Consider the following 19,395-nt stretch of genomic DNA (forward strand, 5'->3'; position numbering starts at 1 on the left):
GCCTAATTCTTTTATTTATTTATTAAATATAATTTTTGGCATTTCTGCCTTTATATTATGATAGGTGTATGTCACCATGTGGCCCACAAGGCTAAGTTTGTACCTTAATAGTATTTTCCAAAATAAAGTGATTAATCATATTAAATAGTATTTTCCAAAATATCGATTAAGTTACATCAGTTAATCACTCAAGTTAGTTGCACACCTATTTCTTTGATAGTCTGTCTTATTTTACCGTATTATTCCTATCTGTTGGCCCCTATGTTTTATAAACTCATTAAAAAAAAAGTCTTAATTTTTTGCATCCTCTTTTCCAGGTGCTAGATGGTGTTTGTGAAGGCAGTGCGTAATGCTGAAGGGGCTCGTCCTGAGTCAGAATGAGTGTCAAAGATGGCGATGGGACGACTAGCCAAGATGGAAAGGCCTACGAACTTCAGATCTACCCCCGACTCTCTCTGGAGACGGCGTCATGCTGTACACTCAGAGTCACCAAGGAGGCCACCACAGCTAGCGTCATACAGGATGCGGCAGCGACCCTCGGACTGGACGCCAGCAAGGTCTACGTCCTGGCCGAGGTGAAGGAGTGCGGCGGGGAGGAGTGGGTGCTTGAATCAACAGACCTTCCAGTGCACAGGGTCCTTCTCTGGCCGAGAAAAGCCCAAGATCAGCATTCTCAGAAAGAGGGATTTTACTTCCTCCTCCAGGAGCGCAACAACGATGGCTCCATCTGCTACGTGCACCTGCCTTCCGTGGGGAACGAGCAGGAGTCCAAGCGACTGGTTGCTCGGGGCTTCCTCCCACCCCAGCAGGAGGACTATGAGGACCTCTGCAACCTTCCTGTCCTCAATGAGGATAGCATCTTGGATAACCTCTGCATTCGTTTTCAGAAGAAGAAAATTTATACATACGCTGGAAGCATCCTCATTGCCATCAATCCTTTTAAGTTCTTACCCATTTACAACCCCAAATATGTCAAAATGTACGAGAACCACCAGTTGGGCAAGCTGGAACCTCATATTTTCGCCATTGCCGATGTAACCTACTACGCCATGTTGCGCAAACGTGTCAACCAGTGTATCGTTATCTCAGGAGAGAGCGGATCAGGCAAAACGCAAAGCACTAACTTCCTCATTCACTGCTTGACGGCTCTCAGCCAGAAGGGTTATGCAAGCGGCGTGGAACGAACCATTTTGGGTGCTGGACCTGTGCTGGAGGTAAGATCATCATCACCACCTTGATGCAAACTTGGTTTGGTTACATTCGTTTATAAGTAAGTTCGGGAATAGTATATTCGTTCGGGGACTTGCTGGGAAATGGGAAAGTACCAACATCCTCTTGGAGAAATTCTGAGCTTGAGTCTCCAGAGTTTTGAAACCTTCGAGATGTTTTGTTTTAGTGTATTGAAAGTATAAAGGTAAAGGAAGTTAACTGATGGGTTTGCGGCTCACATGTCTACTCCAAAAAATGTTAATGATTTGTAAGACCCCTGCAATTTGATTGTCAGTGTTGGATGTCTATGCAATATTCTATTGTTTTTGAGATTCTTGCATTAGCTTTGTGTATGACTTTGATCCCATGGAGACTTACTTTTGAGGTTTTTGGTTGGAATTGTAGTGTCTGGTAAAGCACTCTGCTTTAAACATTCACAAGAGAGTCTTAGAGTAATTGAATTCAGAATCAGTGGATTTGTTTGAGGACTTACTGGGATATGGGATAGTTGCAGACTGTTTCTCATAATGCCAAATTGCTCTGTTATTTCATGCTGAAAACAGGTTTTGTTGTTTACTGCTATTGTTAAGATAAAGGAAGTCCGTTGATAGGTCTGCGGTTTGCAGTTCCCGACCTTAGAACTTGTTAACCCTAAAAACTAGCCACATACTTGTTGACCTTGCATAGCTCATGTAGCAGTTCTGGCTAACCTACATCTGGAGGCCTTCCTCAGGGGTCAAGTCTCATGCAGTTCTTGTTGTTTTATGTCTCTTGCTTTAAAACTATAGCTCTTTCCCATAAACCTGTTCAGGCACATTCTGTCATTTTGCAAAAAATCAGCAGAAACCCTTCCCCAACTCTGATCTCATGGCGGTTTATGCTAGTGGTAGCTCTCGTGCTCGGAAAAACTAACTTTCGAGACTCAAGAGTGCATTTGGAGAACGGCTGTGGTGGATGTTGGGATACTTTCACAGCTAGAGGGTTAGCATTTAAAGATTCTTTCAAGTCATTATTCTCGAGATTTCACTCTTGTATACAGTACGAGGGCTGTTATTCAAGTTATCAGTCAGACAAAACCAACCCACTCGGCTTCGGAGATTCGTATCTCTTCTCAGTACTTCAGAAGCTTCCTGTACACATGATGTCATTAGAAATCCTTTGGTGTCATTTCTTATCTCAGCCCCCTTTATCAGAATAAAGTTCGCTTGTGTAGCAAGTCCTGAAAGAGATGAAAGGTTTTGTGTTGAAGCTTGCCGCTGTGTTTGTGGTTTCTGAAAACTAGAAGTCATTTCTCCGCAGTCAGCACAGTCATTGTCCTTTGGCAGACGTGTCTACAGGCTTAAATATCCCCCGCCTCTCTGCTCTTGTGGTGTAAAGGCGGCCTGTGAAACTGGTCAATTGAGCACTGTGACCGGAACGAGCCTCAATCCAGACAATTTCAATGATAGGAGTCAGATCTCCCTGAGGTTTCTCTTCCTTTTATGGCCCCATGAAGTTGATTTGTCTCATCCATCTTCCAAGACTTTCAGTTGGTTCTGATTTTTAAGAAAGGACACTGTATTCCTTTTATCATTCTCTAAGTTGTATTAGAGAGAAATGTTTCCATATGTGAGTCAATGCAAAGTTCCTTCTTGTCCAGCTTTCCACGTGTCTAAATAGTGGTTCTTTTGGTTACTGTGACTGCTTGAGTATTTGGTGGATACATCAGCTGATGTCCCATTTCTAACTTGGCATGCACCGAATGTTCGGCAACCTAAACTATTTGGCTGAAAATGTAGAGAGAAGGATAGCTAAGCATTTTCGTTGACGTGATCAAGACATGCACTCTTTGTAATGCTGCATACATGTTGGCAGTGTGGAAGCATTTCAAAGTGTCAGAGAAAGACACACAAATCATTACAAGCACTGACAGCAAAAGACTATTTGGTACAGCATTTCATGTTTTCGTAGGGAAGAGGAAGGGTGTCTGCTGCTGGCTACAATATGATGATTGTAATCACAAAATGGCCCTAAACTGCAGAATGTTACGTTTTCGAATACATGCACGAATTGCATTGTATGTTAATGTATAGTAAAATAGAATTGATTGCTTTGATCAAAGTTGCATTTTTTTATGCATCATTACTCCAGTCTTCAGTGTTACAAGGCCTTTCAGAAATATATACTGATTTGCTGCTCAAAGTGTCCATCGCATGCCTTATCCAACAAGGGGGTCTCAAAAAACCTCGTTTATCTAAAAACTGAGACTTGTTGTAGTACTTTGCATATCATTGCTCTTTCCTTGATTTTGACTGCTTCCATTGTTCTCATTTCTAAGTCGCTTTGGATAAAAGCATCTGCTAAATGACTAAATGTAATGTAAATGTAAAAATGGCCACAAAATATTTTTTTTCTAACTTACTAATTTTAAGTTAGTTAGTGCTTTGTTGGTATAATGTCTGCCAGAAATGTTAAACAATGTTTAGTATTTTTAAATCGTGGTTTTGTAATTGATTTTTTCTTCAAAAGGCAAGACAAAACGGTAAAAAGGTCATTTTAGCTAGGCCATTTAATGAATGCAATGGTGAAAAAAATTGGCAAAATACGCGTGCAAAATGGAAAAAACATGTTCGTATTCATATTTCTTTGGCTCAGTGTTTCATTTCTGGTTTCAGCCAAGAATTTTAATTTCGGTGCATCCCTACTGGAAACTTTTCTAAAAGTTTCTGGAATGTTTACAGAATTTCCTTGAAAATTTCTGCCGCTTTTCAGCCCAAGTCCCAGTTTCTTCTACCAAACTTTCAACTTTGAAATCGTTCACTAATTTTAATTGTCGCCTACCGAGGCACATCACCCAACCACAAATAGTTTTGACTAGGTTTTGCTTTTAAACTCTATTAAAAGGAAATTCATGGACCGTGACTCAATGTAAACTGTAATTTTACAATCGTTTCTTTTTAAAGCTGCATGTTATTGTCTCCGTTTCAACTTGCATGTTGTAAACAGAGATGTTTGGCACCTGTTGTCGTTGATCAACACGTCCGACCGGTTATTCTCTTTCCTAATCCCCCTCCTACAACTGCTCTGCTTTGTTTGAGCGCATATTTGGCCTTCACGTCAAAGCATGCATACTAAATACCAGATAAAGCATGTTCAAGGGTGAGTAAACCGCGCTATTTGACCTATTCATGTGGTAAAGTGGCCTACAGGGAAACAGTTTGGAATCCATCAAGCCAAAAGTGAGCTATTTATTCCCGCTCCAAATGGCTTTGATAGATTACGTCATTGAGTGTCAGATGACAGGAGAGTTAGGAGACTCTGCACGGAGATCTGCAAACATCTTTGCCTTCTGTTTTCAGATGTTCCTGTGCAACACTGTGGCTTTTGATTGCACGTAATGCTCTTTTCTATGCATACATGCGAGTCCTCTAAAGCAATGCTTCTGCTGCCTGCAGACAGGAACTTCCCTCTGGCTGATCACTTCAACAGGAAGCAGTTTTTTTGCAACAGGAAGTGGTAGCTGCAGAGCTCCCCAATTGGCCGGTCTGCTCACTGGGTGTCGAGAGTCAGAGTATTGTTCCATTTCATGGCCATTGTTTATCTCTCGGCTTTGTGTTAGTCTTGTGCGGTGGACTTTGGCTCCTGAGACGGTCTGAGCTATTTCTGGTGGGACGGCTGTAATGAGACACGTGGGATGTCCACATGTGGAAAAGTCTACAATAAAATGTCCCAAGAGTCCATTCTGTGATTACAGTCACGTTGGAGAACTAATAACCTCGATAGTCTCCAGTTTCCAGCAAACTCTCTGTTAATTTAAAGAGCTGAGTGTATTCGAAGCTTTTAAACTGCAGTCAAACACTGTAACTTGAAGAGTTCAGATCATGTTTGTGTTCATTAGAGCGATTTATTGCTGCACCCTTTATAGGACAAATTTTCTTAAGCACTTCATATGCCGTTTCGTTCCCTAAAGGCAATTTACGCGAATGCCAGGGCAGAGATCACTATGAAATCGTTTTTTTTTTTTTTTTTTTTTTCACAAATTCCATTTTATTGTTTTCCAAATTATGTTGTTTGCATTTTTTTTTTCTGGATTCAGTTTTTCCTCAGTTAAAATTTTTCTAGAATCCATTTGAATGGTTAAATTAAAAAACTATTAATCAAAAGCCACGTTTAATTAATTGAAATCATGAAGTGTAAATTATTAAACAGCCATTTATTAAAAGTTTAACAAAAATTTTATTTTAAAGGCCCTTTGAAATGTTTTTATTTTTCAAATTTAATTTAATTTTTTCACCAAAATTCCGTTTTCCATTTAATTTTCTGGATTCCATTTTATTGGTTTCTTTATTAATAATCAAAAGCATCTAATTAATTGGTTTTATACATATTTTTATATTATTATTATTATTAGTTTTTTGTGTATTTTTCTGTTAAATATTCCTTTAAAAAATGTTTTTTATAATTATTTGTATTATTATTAGTACTAGTAGTAGCATCATTACATTTAAGTAATACATTTCTGTCAAAGTTTCTTCAAGTTAAACCCAACATTTATTTTGACGGGTTGCAGTGAAGACCATTAGGTTTCTGTTTGTAGCATTATGACGATAGTTTTAACGGTAAAATGCTCTTGAAGTGCCTCTCAGAGCAGTTTAAGAGATTTCTAATGTGTTTATGAACTCGAACACTGAGGCATCAGAGTCTGAAAACACTGCTTCAGTATCTGTGTAATAAACGAAACCGCGCGTCTGCACCATTCATTCGCACTAACCTATATTTGATTTATCTATCCCAAATTTGGCATATTACGTGATATTCTGCGTTATACAGTAAATTCCAGGGATTTTTTTGGATTCCGCAATTCCGTCCGTGTTGCAGAAAATCTATACATATCCACACACTTTATATTTCAGATAATGTGCAAACTGTTGTCATGAGCTCATGAATTGTCGCCTCGTTCTGCGTGAAGGATGTTCGTCGACATGCTATTGTGTCGTGATCTCAGTTAGCGCTCGCACACGCGGTCACCAGCGAACCCGATATGATAATCCCGAACCAAACCCACCCGAGTCTTGCTTTTGTGTTCCTTCCTGCTGAATGAAGTGGTGCAGCTCACTTGATATGGCCAGATCGTCTCGGCTCGGAGGCTGTGAAGAAAAGGAGAAGAAGCTATATTTAACAGTCATGTGAGCATCTCACAGAGTTGTTTGTGAGGAACAGTTTCTCCTGGCCTTTTAATAAAACAGCTTTGAGAATAGGGCCTTTGTTGATTCCTGATGCATTGTATGGATGGCTTGGATTTCAGCAGAGGGGTGAAAGTTCGGTTCAGGCACCTGTGTCTGTGTGTGTGTGTGTGTGTGTGAAGGAATAGTCTTGTATTGTGTGAAGGATATACAATGTTCTTTTATGATCTAAATATTGAATTTTTTCATTATATATATATATACATGTGTGCATTACTATATTCATTAGAATGTTTTCTACATTAGTGTTATATGCAATGATTTAGCAATAATTTAATAATTATTTTATGTATCTAACTTACAATAAATAAGTAAATTATTTATTGTTAAGTATTGTATTAATATTTATAAGTTATTATTTAAATATATATATATATATATAGTTTGTGTATATATGTAATATGATTTATTGCTAATTATCTATATTTATGTAAACCTACTGTATGTACATTAGCACTTTTGAATATTATGTATATAATGTATAGTTAAATATAAATTAACACATCGTCTATATATTTGTATTTAACGACATTTTTATTAATTTTAGTAGAAATTATTGCATAAATTATGCATTATTTAAAATTGTACAAAAATAACATTGCATTTATATGTAAAATAATTTTAGAAATAATAAAAAAATGTTTTATTAAATTTAATCCGTGTGTGTATATGGTATAATGTAATATTTTATGATTTTATGATAATTTAATAATTATACTAAATATCTAAATGATAAATTAATCCTTTAAAATAAATAATAGTATATTGATCTATATTAAATACTTATGTAAATATAACATAGTTTCTGTAAATATGTATTAAATAATAAAAATATATTATTTATATGATAATGTAAGTGATCAACTATAAAATATTTAAGATTAAATATATATAAAACCCCCCTGTAATTATATTAATATTTATGTCATTATTTATGTCATTATTTAGAGGATTTCTGAGTCCGTTAATTTGATAAGTGTTAATGTCATGTTATCTAATTGTTATCAGAGCTGCAGTTTCTTTCCGGAAGCAGAACCTCGTGGTTTGTCGTGGAAAGCTGACTTCCAGATAACAGCAAATAATAAGAGCTAGTCCAGACAGGTCTATTATTATTTCCTCTGGCAGCTCAGCTGAAGAGGCTTCAGCGTTTGCGTCACTCTGACAGAAAGCGTCCTGGAGTTTCCTCATAGCCTCGCGAGCGATCGATCGATCGATCAGTCAGCGAGAGTCTGAAGAAGAAGAAGACGTGCTGCGCTGTCTGTCTAGTGATCGACGCACGCTCGTGTCAAAGCCTTTCTGAATGACTAAAGAAACAGATCTTTCACTTCTCGCTTTTTATCTTTCCCATGAATTTTACTGAATGTGTGGTTACACGAGTTCAGTCCCAGAATCTGTTTTAAAGTCGAGATAAAAAGCTACATTAGAGTGAAAAAAAAAAATCTGTTTATGTAAAGCTTAAGCTTATTGCTTTTAAATGTTACTTGCTTGCATATTTTCTTTTTTACTTTTTATTTGTTAATTTTTATGTACAAGTTATTTATGTACTTAATTTTTTATTTCTTTTTTTACTTTAATTGATTCATTATTTACCTATTATTTAATCATTAATTTATTTTTTGTTTACTGATTTTTGTATTTTGTTTGTTTTTTTATTTCATCATTACATTTTTAATTTATTTATTTCATCATTACTTATTTAATTAATTTTATTTACTGAGATATATTTTTGCTATTTATTTATTTTAATTTAGCCATTATTTACTTTTTTCATATTATTGTGCTTTTGTTTCTGTGTATTTATGGTTTTATTTAAATTTACTTAATCTTTTCAATTATTTTTCAATTATTTTAACAGTTTGAAAATAAACAACAACAGATGTTGTAATAATAATAATAATAATAATAATTATTAGTATCAGTATTATAACTATTTTTTATTAAATATTATTATTATAAAGGATGATAATAATAATGTTTTAATAATAAAGAAGCTTTATGATTTTTTAAAAATAAAATTCCATTTATGATATTTTGTATTTACATTTTTATTTTGTAGTTAATTATTTGTAAATTTTCTGTAAAATTTTATTTAATTATTTTATTGTGCCTTTGTTTCTTTGTATTTATGGTTTTATTTAAATTTACTTATCGTTCATTATTTTTTATATAGTTATTTTTAATCTTAATCTTTTCAATAATTGAAACCGCTATAAAATAAATAACATCTGTTATGTAGTAAAAATAATACTAAAATAATAATAATAATAATTAAAAATTATTATTACTACTACTATTTTTTTTAAAAGTAATATTATTAAGGATAATAATAATGTTTTAATAATAAATTTGTTTTATGACTTTTTTAATTAAATAGTTTATTATCATTTAGAGTTTTTGCTTCCTATTATTATTATTATTATTATTACTTTTAAATGATATATTTTGTTAGTTATTTTTATTTATTTATTTATCTATTTATAATTATTTATGTATAGTTAATTTTTTTTACTTGGAACAAAAATGTTGGGAACAAAAATAAATGACGACAATGTCATTTGTTTGTGTATTAGGTAGTTTATTTATTCATTCATTCGTTTATTTATTCTGTTCATATTTTCTGTTACTCTGTGAACACAAACGCCGTGTCCTGTAACGTCATGAAGTCATCGGTGACCGGATCGTTGTTTTGGGGTGAACTGTTCAGCAGTCCTGATTGGTTACAGTATCCCCTCAAGCTTTGCCCAATGTTCAGCCGTCTGCTTCAGGAGCGGGTCAATGGTCGAGCGCGGGGGGGGGGGGGGGGGGTCTTAATTAGGTTAGCGCCCTTCCCACCGCTGTTCAGCACAAAGCTTCATCTTTAGCATGCAGAGCCTCTTTCCCCCGTGGCGGGGCTTCGAACACTGCGGTGCATTGTGGGCCGGGCCAGAGGCCGACGGGACGCCCCACACTGGAGGAGGTGTGACCGTGGAGGAGGAGAGGGTTTCGTGGTCTCGTGTGATAACCTTCAGACAGATTGAGACAAATACAGAGCAGAGTTTGTTTTATTGACCGTCTGAAACCACAGGAGTGTGATTTAATCTGATTTATCATGCACCTGTTCCTCTCTGCAGTCCGCTCTGGAAAGATTTAGATTAATATATGCATTTTGTGTTTTATTTATATCTGTATTTATCCACTAATTAAAAACATTAAATAAATGAAATAAAAAAATATAAATAATTTCAAATGAAAAATGTATATCAAATTTGTGTATAATATTTTGCATTTGTTTGTTTCATTATCGTATTTCATTATTATTATCATCAATTATAATAAAACATTATTATAATAATCATAATAATGTTTTTATTATATTTGTATTCAATTTTTATGATAAATAATTAGTAATAAGCTATTTATTTATATGGATCTTTACATAAAATTAGGATTAAATCTTATTAAATACTGCAATTTTATTAATTTTATTTGTTCTTGTTGCTAATAATAATGAGGATAAATATTATTTACATTAATAAATTAATAATTAATAACAACGTTGCAATAACGTTTGAATTAAATAGTTTAATATTGTTTAGCTACGGTTATATTTTTGTTTCTACATTATTTAGCGATTTGTTTTTCAATGTATTATTTCTATTGTAATTAAAAGATTATTAAAGTAATAATAATTGTTATTATTATTGTTGTGTAACTTGTAAATAACAATGATTCATATCATAATACATTATTATTATTACTATTATGATGCATTGTTAATAATTGATAGTAATAATGAAGTATTATGATGCTTATATTGTTGTTATTATTATGCTATGTTAATTACAATAATATGATAATTAATTAATATTATTACAATAATATTATTTAATTAATTTTAATTTAATTTTAATTTTAAATGTATAATGATAATAATACAATAACATTTGATCATCATTATGCATCATGATAATATTATAATGATATTATTAATAATGTTTTAATTATTAATAATCAAAATGTTGTTATGTTTTGGATTAAGTGCACACGTTTAAACCAATAAATAAATGTTTGTTTTTAGAATATGTAAGGATTATTTGTCTGCATATCTTGCTGTAAAAAACAAAACCACTTGTCTTTTTACAAAATCTGATTTTACAGAGTTTTTTTCTTTCTGTCTCTCGCAGGCGTTTGGAAACGCAAAGACGGCCCACAACAACAACTCCAGCCGATTCGGGAAGTTCATCCAGGTCAATTACCTGGAGAGCGGCGTGGTGCGCGGGTGAGAGTCTCTCACACACACACACACACACACACACACCCTGCCCTCTGATGTCACTTCCTCTTCCTCCTCAGAAGAGCTGCTGCCTCTAATCTGAGATCGATTCTGTGGTTTATTGTTCGTTCATGTCATCTGAACCGCCATCTGGCCAGTTTCTGTTTTCTTCTGCTTGTAGTCGTCCTCTTTGGCTTCTTTCCCTCCGCATGAGAGGTTTGATGTTTACTTGAGCTTCCAGTCAAATGATTCCCAGACCAGTCTGGCCCTGAAAAATCACACTGAAGTGAAAGGTTGTGCAGGAAAAAGAAAACGCCTGTGAATTTCATTGAAACATTTTCAGATAATGAAGCAATAAGTCATTGAACGATTGAATAGACATTAAAATGTATTTTTTTAAGTTTGTAAGTAAATAGGTAAATTTAATAACTAGCTAAATAAATTATATATATATATATATATATATATATATATATATATATATATATATATATGTATATATATATATATATATATATATGTGTGTGTATATATATATATATATATATATATATATATATATATATATATATATATATATATATATATATATATATATATAAAATGTTAGAAATACATTTAATAAATTAATGTAATATATTTATTATGTGAACATTAATAATAAATGTATATTTTACATTTAAATAAATTGAAATAATTATGTTTTTGGAGGGGGGTGAGTGCAATTCAAAGAATTTCACCTTAAATAAAAAATAAAAAATTAATAGTACTATGATGAATTAAAAAAAATGAATAACTTAAGAAAAGTCAAATCTAAATGAATCAATTTAAATAATAAATAAGTTATTTTAATAATGTAATGAATGAAAATCTAAAGATTAACGGATACATTTTATATATAAATAGGGGTAAATGATTAATATAATATATAAATTAATAAATTAAGAAAAAAAACTTGATTTAAGTTGCCAAAAGTAATTACTTCTGTAAAAAAAAACCTCTTTTTTAAATAAAGTTTATATTTTTGCGTGATAAATGACAATGCCAGTTCATAAATGTTATATTTAAATAAATTGCATGAATAAATTAATGTTTAATATGTAAATAAATGTAATGTCTGAATATTTTTTTTTATAAATACATAAAGTAAAAAAAAAAACATTTCATATGAAAATAAAATCAACTGAATAGATAACTGGAATATAAAAAACTGCATTATAGTGAATATTTTATATGAAATAAACATACATTTTCTTTCAAGAAATACCAAATTCCTAAACATCTGTTTGCACTGTAATGAAACCTGGACATTTCCTGGCCAAACCCTGGTGTGTCATTTACCCACAATGCTTTGTGCTTGTGAACAAAGGTCATGAGTGTGTGATGGAGCCGAGAGTCAATAAAGCGGCGGGACGCTCTGAGTCTCTCTATTGTCCCCCGGCCCGAGAGAGTTCAGCTTAAATCACTGAACGAGGCTCATCAAGTCAAACACTGACTCCTGATAACACACACACAACTCTAATGTAGAAATACATCAACAAACAAATACAAATAAAAAAACAGTGGAGATTAATATTTAAAATCAGCGTTAATGCAATAATTTAATTAATGCATGTAGATGTTAATAAATGCATGCATACTTTTAATATCTAAATACATTAATAAAAAAATGTAGTGTAGCATTTTTTAGGGAAAAACAAAGTAAATTAATATGCATTATAAAAGACGATCACAGTTTCTCAGTATGCATTTAATTGTCGTCAAAATGCATGTTTCATGGAAATGCAATGTTGTTTATATAACGAAGTATGTAAACGGATCAGAAAGTTTGTGATATTGGGATCCAAACCAGATCTGGTTGATTTGTTTTGTTGTAGTTGTTTTCTTAAGTGTGTGATGGGAATGATGGGAAAGAGGACATCTGTGCGCAGACTGAGGTTTGTGGTGTTTGTGGTTGTGTTTCAGGGCTGTGGTTGAGAAGTATCTGCTGGAGAAGTCCCGTCTGGTGTCCCGAGAGAAGAACGAGAGGTAGATGTTTCCCAGCGTATCTGTTAGCCATCGCTCTCACAGCCGTCACAGTTCACCTCATCATTACCAGCTTGGATCAGATCACCAGCAGCCTGCAAAACCTGAAAAACACAGCCTAGAAATAGAGACTCAATAGTGTGAAACGCACTGTAAAATAGCTTTGGTTCATTAGATGAGCAGCATGTGCTTTCGGGATTTACCCTAGTGAACCGATTCATTCAAATGACTCAGATCGGGGAAACAACTCTTGTAAATTAATTGGTTCAAAGACAAGATATCATCATCTTCGAATTTAACGTGCAACTAAATAAATTTAGTATCTACGTAGTTTTAAATGCATAAAAAAAAGACTGTATTAGACTGAATATTTTTATGTTAGTGAGCAGAAATCGAATAGGACCATCACTTACGAACGAACTGATTCATGCAAATGATTCGGTACAGAAACTAGAGAAAAAAGAGAATATATAAATACGTTTGAATGAATGAATGAAATAAATTTTTGGTTTAATGAAAAACGAAAAAATTTAAATCAGCATAATTAAGTAATACCATCATTAATGAATCGGCTAAATTAGTCAGATGGATTATGTTAATGATTTGATCCAAAAGTGGCCTATACACACATATATGTGAATATATATACATATATGTGTGTGTGTGTGTGGAATTTGTTTTGGGTGGTTAGGGGTTTATTTTAGTTTTAAAAAGCATAAATAAATAGAGCTATGATTTATGAATTAATTGATTCGTTTGAATAGTTAATCAAATGAAATCAAGTGTAATTACCTGCCTTATATTAACAACTTAAAGTCTACCCAAGCCTAAAGTCTAACAAGTTTCTCAAAGCGTTAGCTCGACTGTTGTTTATAGGGATGCACGATAATATCGGCACAACATCGGTATCAGCCGATAAAAGCTTAAAATGACCATCATCGGCATCGGCCGATATAAATATTTTTGCCGATGAGCCAAACCGATAGGGGGGCGTGTGCACGCGCAACGACCATTAACGTAGCTTGAGCGCAAAAAACTTAAACTTACAACATGTCAGGTGTGTGGAGGCATTTTGAGATCTGTCAAACAGATAACAAAGTTGCTATTTGCAATATTTGTAAAGCACAAGTGATGCGAGGAGGCGTAAAACAACAGTCTTTCAACACTACAAATATGATTACACATCTTAAGAGCCGTCATCCTGAGCAGCACCAAGACCTGTTTTTCAGGTGTGAATGTCTGTCTACATTTGTAAAATAATACATTTATGGTAGAATCAGTACAGCAGAGATACATGGATTTCTCTTCAGTAAAATTATAGTTTAAATATATCAGGCGAAAAATTTGTATATATATATCGGTATCGGCATCGGCCAAAATTATTTTGAAAATATCGGCATATCGAATATCGGCCAAAATCCAATATCGTGCATCCCTAGTTGAGGAACATGTGACTTGTCGAAAACTGTATTTTCCAGCTCAATAAATCATTGTTTTTTACTCCTCGCTCAGAAACTATCACGTGTTTTATTATCTGCTGGTGGGGTCGTCGGAGGAGGAGCGACGCGAATTCAGACTCCTGCAGCCAGAAGAATACTTCTACCTCAAACAGGTGAACGGCTCATATACACATTATATATATATATATATATATATATATATATATATATATATACCGAAATGGCATATATATATATATATATATATATATATATATATAAATAAATGCTATTTCAGTTTTCGTGGCAAATGCATCCCAAATTTTCGTTTACTGAATAATCATTTTGGTGCATCCCTAGTGTTTACTGCATACTAAAATAGCTTTTGCATCAAAAACTGCATTGATATTGCAACGATTTTCTGTTTTCGTTTGCAGCAAAACTTTACGATAGAAGATGCGGACGATCTTCGGCACGATTTCGAGCGACTGCAGCAGGCGATGGAGATGGTGGGCTTCCTGCCGGCCACCAAGAGACAGTGAGTCAAACCCTTACCACAAATGTCTTCTGACTGCAAGGAGAAGGAAATCAAGTATCTGAGACGTTATGTTGTCCGTTGCGTTCCTCGTAGGATATTCTCCGTTCTGTCGGCCATCTTGTATCTGGGTAACGTGACGTACAGTCAGAAGTCGTCCGGCCGAGAGGAGGGTCTGGACGTGGGGCCGCCGGAGGTGCTTTCCACTCTCTCAGATCTGCTAAAGGTACATGCATTTTCAAAACTTACCACCAGGGCTGGGATTTTGACACATTTATACAGATTTCATTAACTAACACGGTCGATATAAAAGTGTTTAAACTACCAAATAGATTTACTCTTATATATTTCAGAATCTGGGAATATCAGATATTTAATAAAATAGCGAGTATTTTTATGAATACTAATGATAAATAAAGGAAAAACTCAGTATAAGCAATAGATCTGTTGTATAGCGCTATTGAGGTGTCACATGACAATAAAGGGATACTTTCTAAAAAAAACACTAAACTACTTTGTTTTAAACTAACGTGTGAAAATGTTAAAATACATGCGTTTAGTGCTTGGATAAATCCAGAAATTTGTAATGCTGAAATCTGCCAAAATAAAATCTGAATATCTGTTTTTATTATTGTTGTTGTTGTTATAATTATTACTATATTATAATTTTAATTGCTATAATTATTAAATGCTTTATTTTTTACAAATATTTTATAGTTACTCCAGTGTTCATTTTTCTTTATTGATTATATTTCATAATGTAAATAAAATGAAAATATAATATATTTATTCAAAATATATATATTTTAATAATTTTAGTAATAATTTTAATAATTTTTCTTTTCCTATACTTTATCTGTTATCTATATTTTATTTTGCAGTACAATACTATTATTGCAACATAAATGTTTTCATTTGTTTGAATGTAATAATTTAAATAATAAAATAAATATATAAAATATTAATAATGTTTTAAGAAGAATAAATATTATCTTATTTTATATACAGTTTTTTATATTTTTATTGTTGTTGTTTTTACTATTCTTTCATTTTATTTACTGATATATATATATATTTATTTATTAAAATTTTGTTATTCAAACTGTCCAATCTAAAAAATTAAGTAAAATAAAATTAAAATATTTTTAAACATTTTGAATAGGAGTATTTTTGCTTTATTACCATGTTGGCCCACAGAATCGTAATTTTTGTCTCGACTTGATCACATGATATCTTAATTTTGCGCATGGTTTTCCTGCTGTAGTTTGTTGGATATGTCGAGTGTCACGTTGATGTTTGTTGTCCAGGTTAAGGAGCAGCTGTTGGTGGAGGCTCTTACCAAGAGGAAAACGGTGACCGTAAACGACAAGCTGATTCTGCCCTACAGCCACAGCGAGGTGCGTTACTCGTCCCCTTTCATACGCTACTTTTAGCCAAGCGTCCAGGTGTCTTGTAGCTGAACGAGTGTCGTTTGTGCAGGCGATCACCGCTCGAGACTCTATGGCCAAGTCTCTGTACAGCGCCCTGTTCGACTGGATCGTCCTGCGCATCAATCACGCGCTGCTTAACAAGAGAGACATGGAGGAGTCCGTTTCGGTACCATACATGAAACCACAACGATCAGAATCTGCGTAAAAGATGTTCAAGGTCCCCTAATCATGTGGTTTCTCCATCATTTCAGTGTTTATCTATCGGCGTGCTTGATATCTTTGGCTTCGAAGACTTCAACACCAACAGCTTTGAGCAGTTCTGCATCAACTACGCCAACGAGCAGCTCCAGTATTACTTCAACCAGCACATCTTTAAACTTGAACAGGTTAGTGGACTGGTTGGCATGGGCGAAACCTCAAGAAGGGTGTATGAACTCTTGTTTTTAGTGGCGATTTGATCACGATGTGTGTTTGGTGCACCTGCAGGAGGAGTATCAGGCCGAGGGCATCACCTGGCACAACATCGACTACACCGATAACTTCGGCTGTATTCACCTCATCAGCAAGAAGCCCACTGGACTCCTCTACTTACTGGATGAGGAGAGCAAGTAAGAGCAGACCGCTCATCTGACTCATCTCATTGCTCTCTGAACTCTTTATTATTGTTTTTTTAAAGATTAGCACCAATGTTTTGTGCTTGTACATCATTTGTTTCCTTGTAGCTTTCCTCACGCCACTGATAAAACCTTGCTGGCCAAGTTCAAACAGCAGCACCAACAGAACAATTACTTTGTGGCGACTCCAGTGTTGGAGCCAGCCTTCGTTATCCTCCATTTTGCTGGGAAGGTCAAATACCAGATTAAGGTAATAGCAACTGAGGAAAAGGAGGAGAAATCTTGATTTTTATTTGTGTATTTTTTATATATTATAAATTAAATTTGTGCTTTTATTTTAATAAAATGCGACACGTTTCGTTTTTTTATTTTTAGAATAATTATTATTTTTAGATTTATTAGAATTTTTTTTTTTTTTTGGCCATGCTAAATTATACAAATACCTTTAGGCTGACCTTTACAAAATGATTGTAATGGCACATAAAGTATCGATTGCTAAGGTCATAAAAAATAACTTATTTTATATGTTAGCTAGCTAGCTAGCTTGCTAGCTAGTTAGGTCAGGCCAAATAATTTTGTTGATTTAAAAAAAAAAGTTATTGACAGTAAAATTAGCATCTTAAACTTATAATAAAAATTAATTCATTATATATGTTAAGATTTTATGCATTAATATTTATTTAATTTATTTGTGTGTTATTAATGTTATTGATGTTTACAACATTCCTTTAATGACGCATAAGTAAAAATTAATAAAGGTTGCTTTAAAAATGAAAAATGACACATTTTTATTAAATGCATTTAAAAGAAACGTTTTGTACAACGATTTTTTTGCATATTGACAGGATTTCCGTGAGAAGAACACGGATCACATGCGTCCGGATATCGTGGCTCTCTTGCGGAGCAGCGACCGAGCTTACGTCCGGCAGCTGATCGGGATGGACCCGGTGGCGATGTTCCGGTGGGGAATCCTGCGCGCCTCCATCCGCGCTTTGGCCGCCTTCAACGAGGCCGGACGCCGCTGGGCGGCCAAGACTGCGGGTAACCCATGCAGCATCATGCACAAGTCTCCAGATTAGCCCAAAACTTGGTCTAAGGCGGTGTTATTTATATCCTCCACGTGAGAAAGCTAGCCCTGTGACGTAAACAGTCAAGGATTTCAGAATGATTAGGCTAAGAAGGGATTATGAAAATAAATGAGTAAGATTGTTTGCGAGATGTTTTGGGTGGGGTGCACCCGGGATGTTGAAATCATGCCGTCAACGCTGTCTGTGTTTGTGTGTTTTGGATGGACAGGTGTGGTCAGACCAAACTCCAGAGTTCCTCTAGGAGAGCTGCAGAGATCCAACCTGCCCATTGAGAGGATGTACCGGTAAGTTTTGGACTCGGGCTGCTGTGGCGAGAAAAGAGATTGATACTGAAGAGAGAGGGAGAGAGAGAGAGAGAGGGGAAGTATTGTGAGGAACTTGATCTCTTCCTGTCCTTTCGTTGCCTTTGTGTGGCAGGTGATCATGTGACCATGCTCGCTCCACAAAGGCACATTGCAGGCCCATTCTCACAGTAATCTCATGCGCTAAGTCCCATTTATGGAACTAGCAAATCTGTGATGAAAGCATGTCCAGGTCATATTTCTTCTCAAAATCCAAAGAGGTAAATAGGAAAATATATTTTGCATGGAGAAAGTTAAACATAGCTTCAAAGCTTTTCTTGAAAAGTATACAAATGCACACAAAAAAAGACATTTTCATTTATTCAGATACTGCTTTTATGTGAATCAGTTGAAGGCAATGCAATTAAAATCATATTTTTCTCCCATTTCAGTAATGAAATAACTGGGTGGGATGTGCTAAGCTGTCACTTAACTATCATAATGCCAACGTATTATGGTCTGTATAATTTTATGCAAAATGTAATCTCTCACTTTCTCATTTCATTTTGCGCTGAAATATGTCCCCGGACATGTTCCTGAGAGATACTGTGTGGGGAATTATCAAGTTAATAAATGTACTTGTTCCTGCAATGTCCCTCTGCGTTTCCTCTGGTGTTTGTCAAGGGTTTCCCCTCAGTTACTGACCTCTGATCAGTTTGACTAAAGTTTAACCCGTACAGTCAATAAAGCTGGTCACAGATCAGCACCTGCTGGTGGCGTTCGCCCTCGAGTGACTGTGTGTGTGGTGTTTATTTTCTACAGCCACGCTCCTATGCTTGATTTCTCCTTTGATCATTCAGAGGAGCGCCCTCTAGAGGCTTTTGAGGACATCTTTGCTAGTTATGAGAGTAAGAAGTAAGTGGACTTGAGCAGAACATTTGAGGTCAGACGGGGAGAGCTTGGCGGCTTGGGAAGGCTGGGTTTCTGGCATTCTGAGCAAACTCAAATACTACATTCAGATGTTCGCAGAATCCAGAAGCTAGCGCTGTTTTTTCTTTATGTGATCAAAGGGCAAGCCAGGGTTTGCATTTAACCTGGTTTGCTCAAAGAAATCCACAGCATACACTCATAAATCCCAGTTGGGTCCTTTTGAGGTTTATTACCTCTAAGTACTCCCAAGTGGGAAGGAAACCATAAAGCGTCCTTTATAAGGGAAGCGAGTTCACTTCCTGGTTGGTTTGATGCACTATTAGCAGTGCATTCCCAGCCCCCAGTGCCAATCCTACCTGTTTGACCTCCT

General features: G+C 34.7%; 1 protein-coding gene across 18 annotated transcripts in view; it reads left to right on the forward strand.

Annotated features, from left to right (window-relative positions):
* LOC127988132 (unconventional myosin-IXb) overlaps nucleotides 1–19,395 on the forward strand; it is a 43,274-nt gene that overhangs the window by 10,860 nt on the left and 13,019 nt on the right. For 15 of the 18 annotated variants that reach the window (XR_008161511.1, XM_052590701.1, XM_052590698.1 and 12 more), the window contains exons 2-15: nucleotides 318–1,214; nucleotides 10,595–10,689; nucleotides 12,649–12,711; nucleotides 14,221–14,320; nucleotides 14,585–14,685; nucleotides 14,779–14,908; nucleotides 15,990–16,079; nucleotides 16,162–16,278; nucleotides 16,364–16,498; nucleotides 16,599–16,720; nucleotides 16,835–16,976; nucleotides 17,572–17,767; nucleotides 18,023–18,098; nucleotides 18,918–19,010. Coding sequence is in view for 17 of the 18 variants with exons in the window: in XM_052590701.1 (XP_052446661.1) it covers nucleotides 378–1,214; nucleotides 10,595–10,689; nucleotides 12,649–12,711; nucleotides 14,221–14,320; nucleotides 14,585–14,685; nucleotides 14,779–14,908; nucleotides 15,990–16,079; nucleotides 16,162–16,278; nucleotides 16,364–16,498; nucleotides 16,599–16,720; nucleotides 16,835–16,976; nucleotides 17,572–17,767; nucleotides 18,023–18,098; nucleotides 18,918–19,010 (2,297 nt within the window). In the remaining variant the exon portion in view is untranslated. The remainder of the gene's footprint in view (nucleotides 1–317; nucleotides 1,215–10,594; nucleotides 10,690–12,648; nucleotides 12,712–14,220; nucleotides 14,321–14,584; nucleotides 14,686–14,778; nucleotides 14,909–15,989; nucleotides 16,080–16,161; nucleotides 16,279–16,363; nucleotides 16,499–16,598; nucleotides 16,721–16,834; nucleotides 16,977–17,571; nucleotides 17,768–18,022; nucleotides 18,099–18,917; nucleotides 19,011–19,395) is intronic. The other 3 variants (XM_052590688.1, XM_052590693.1, XM_052590694.1) reach the window with 1 other exon arrangement.

This window comes from Carassius gibelio, chromosome B22 (genome assembly GCF_023724105.1).
Source record: "Carassius gibelio isolate Cgi1373 ecotype wild population from Czech Republic chromosome B22, carGib1.2-hapl.c, whole genome shotgun sequence".
NCBI lineage: Eukaryota > Metazoa > Chordata > Actinopteri > Cypriniformes > Cyprinidae > Carassius > Carassius gibelio.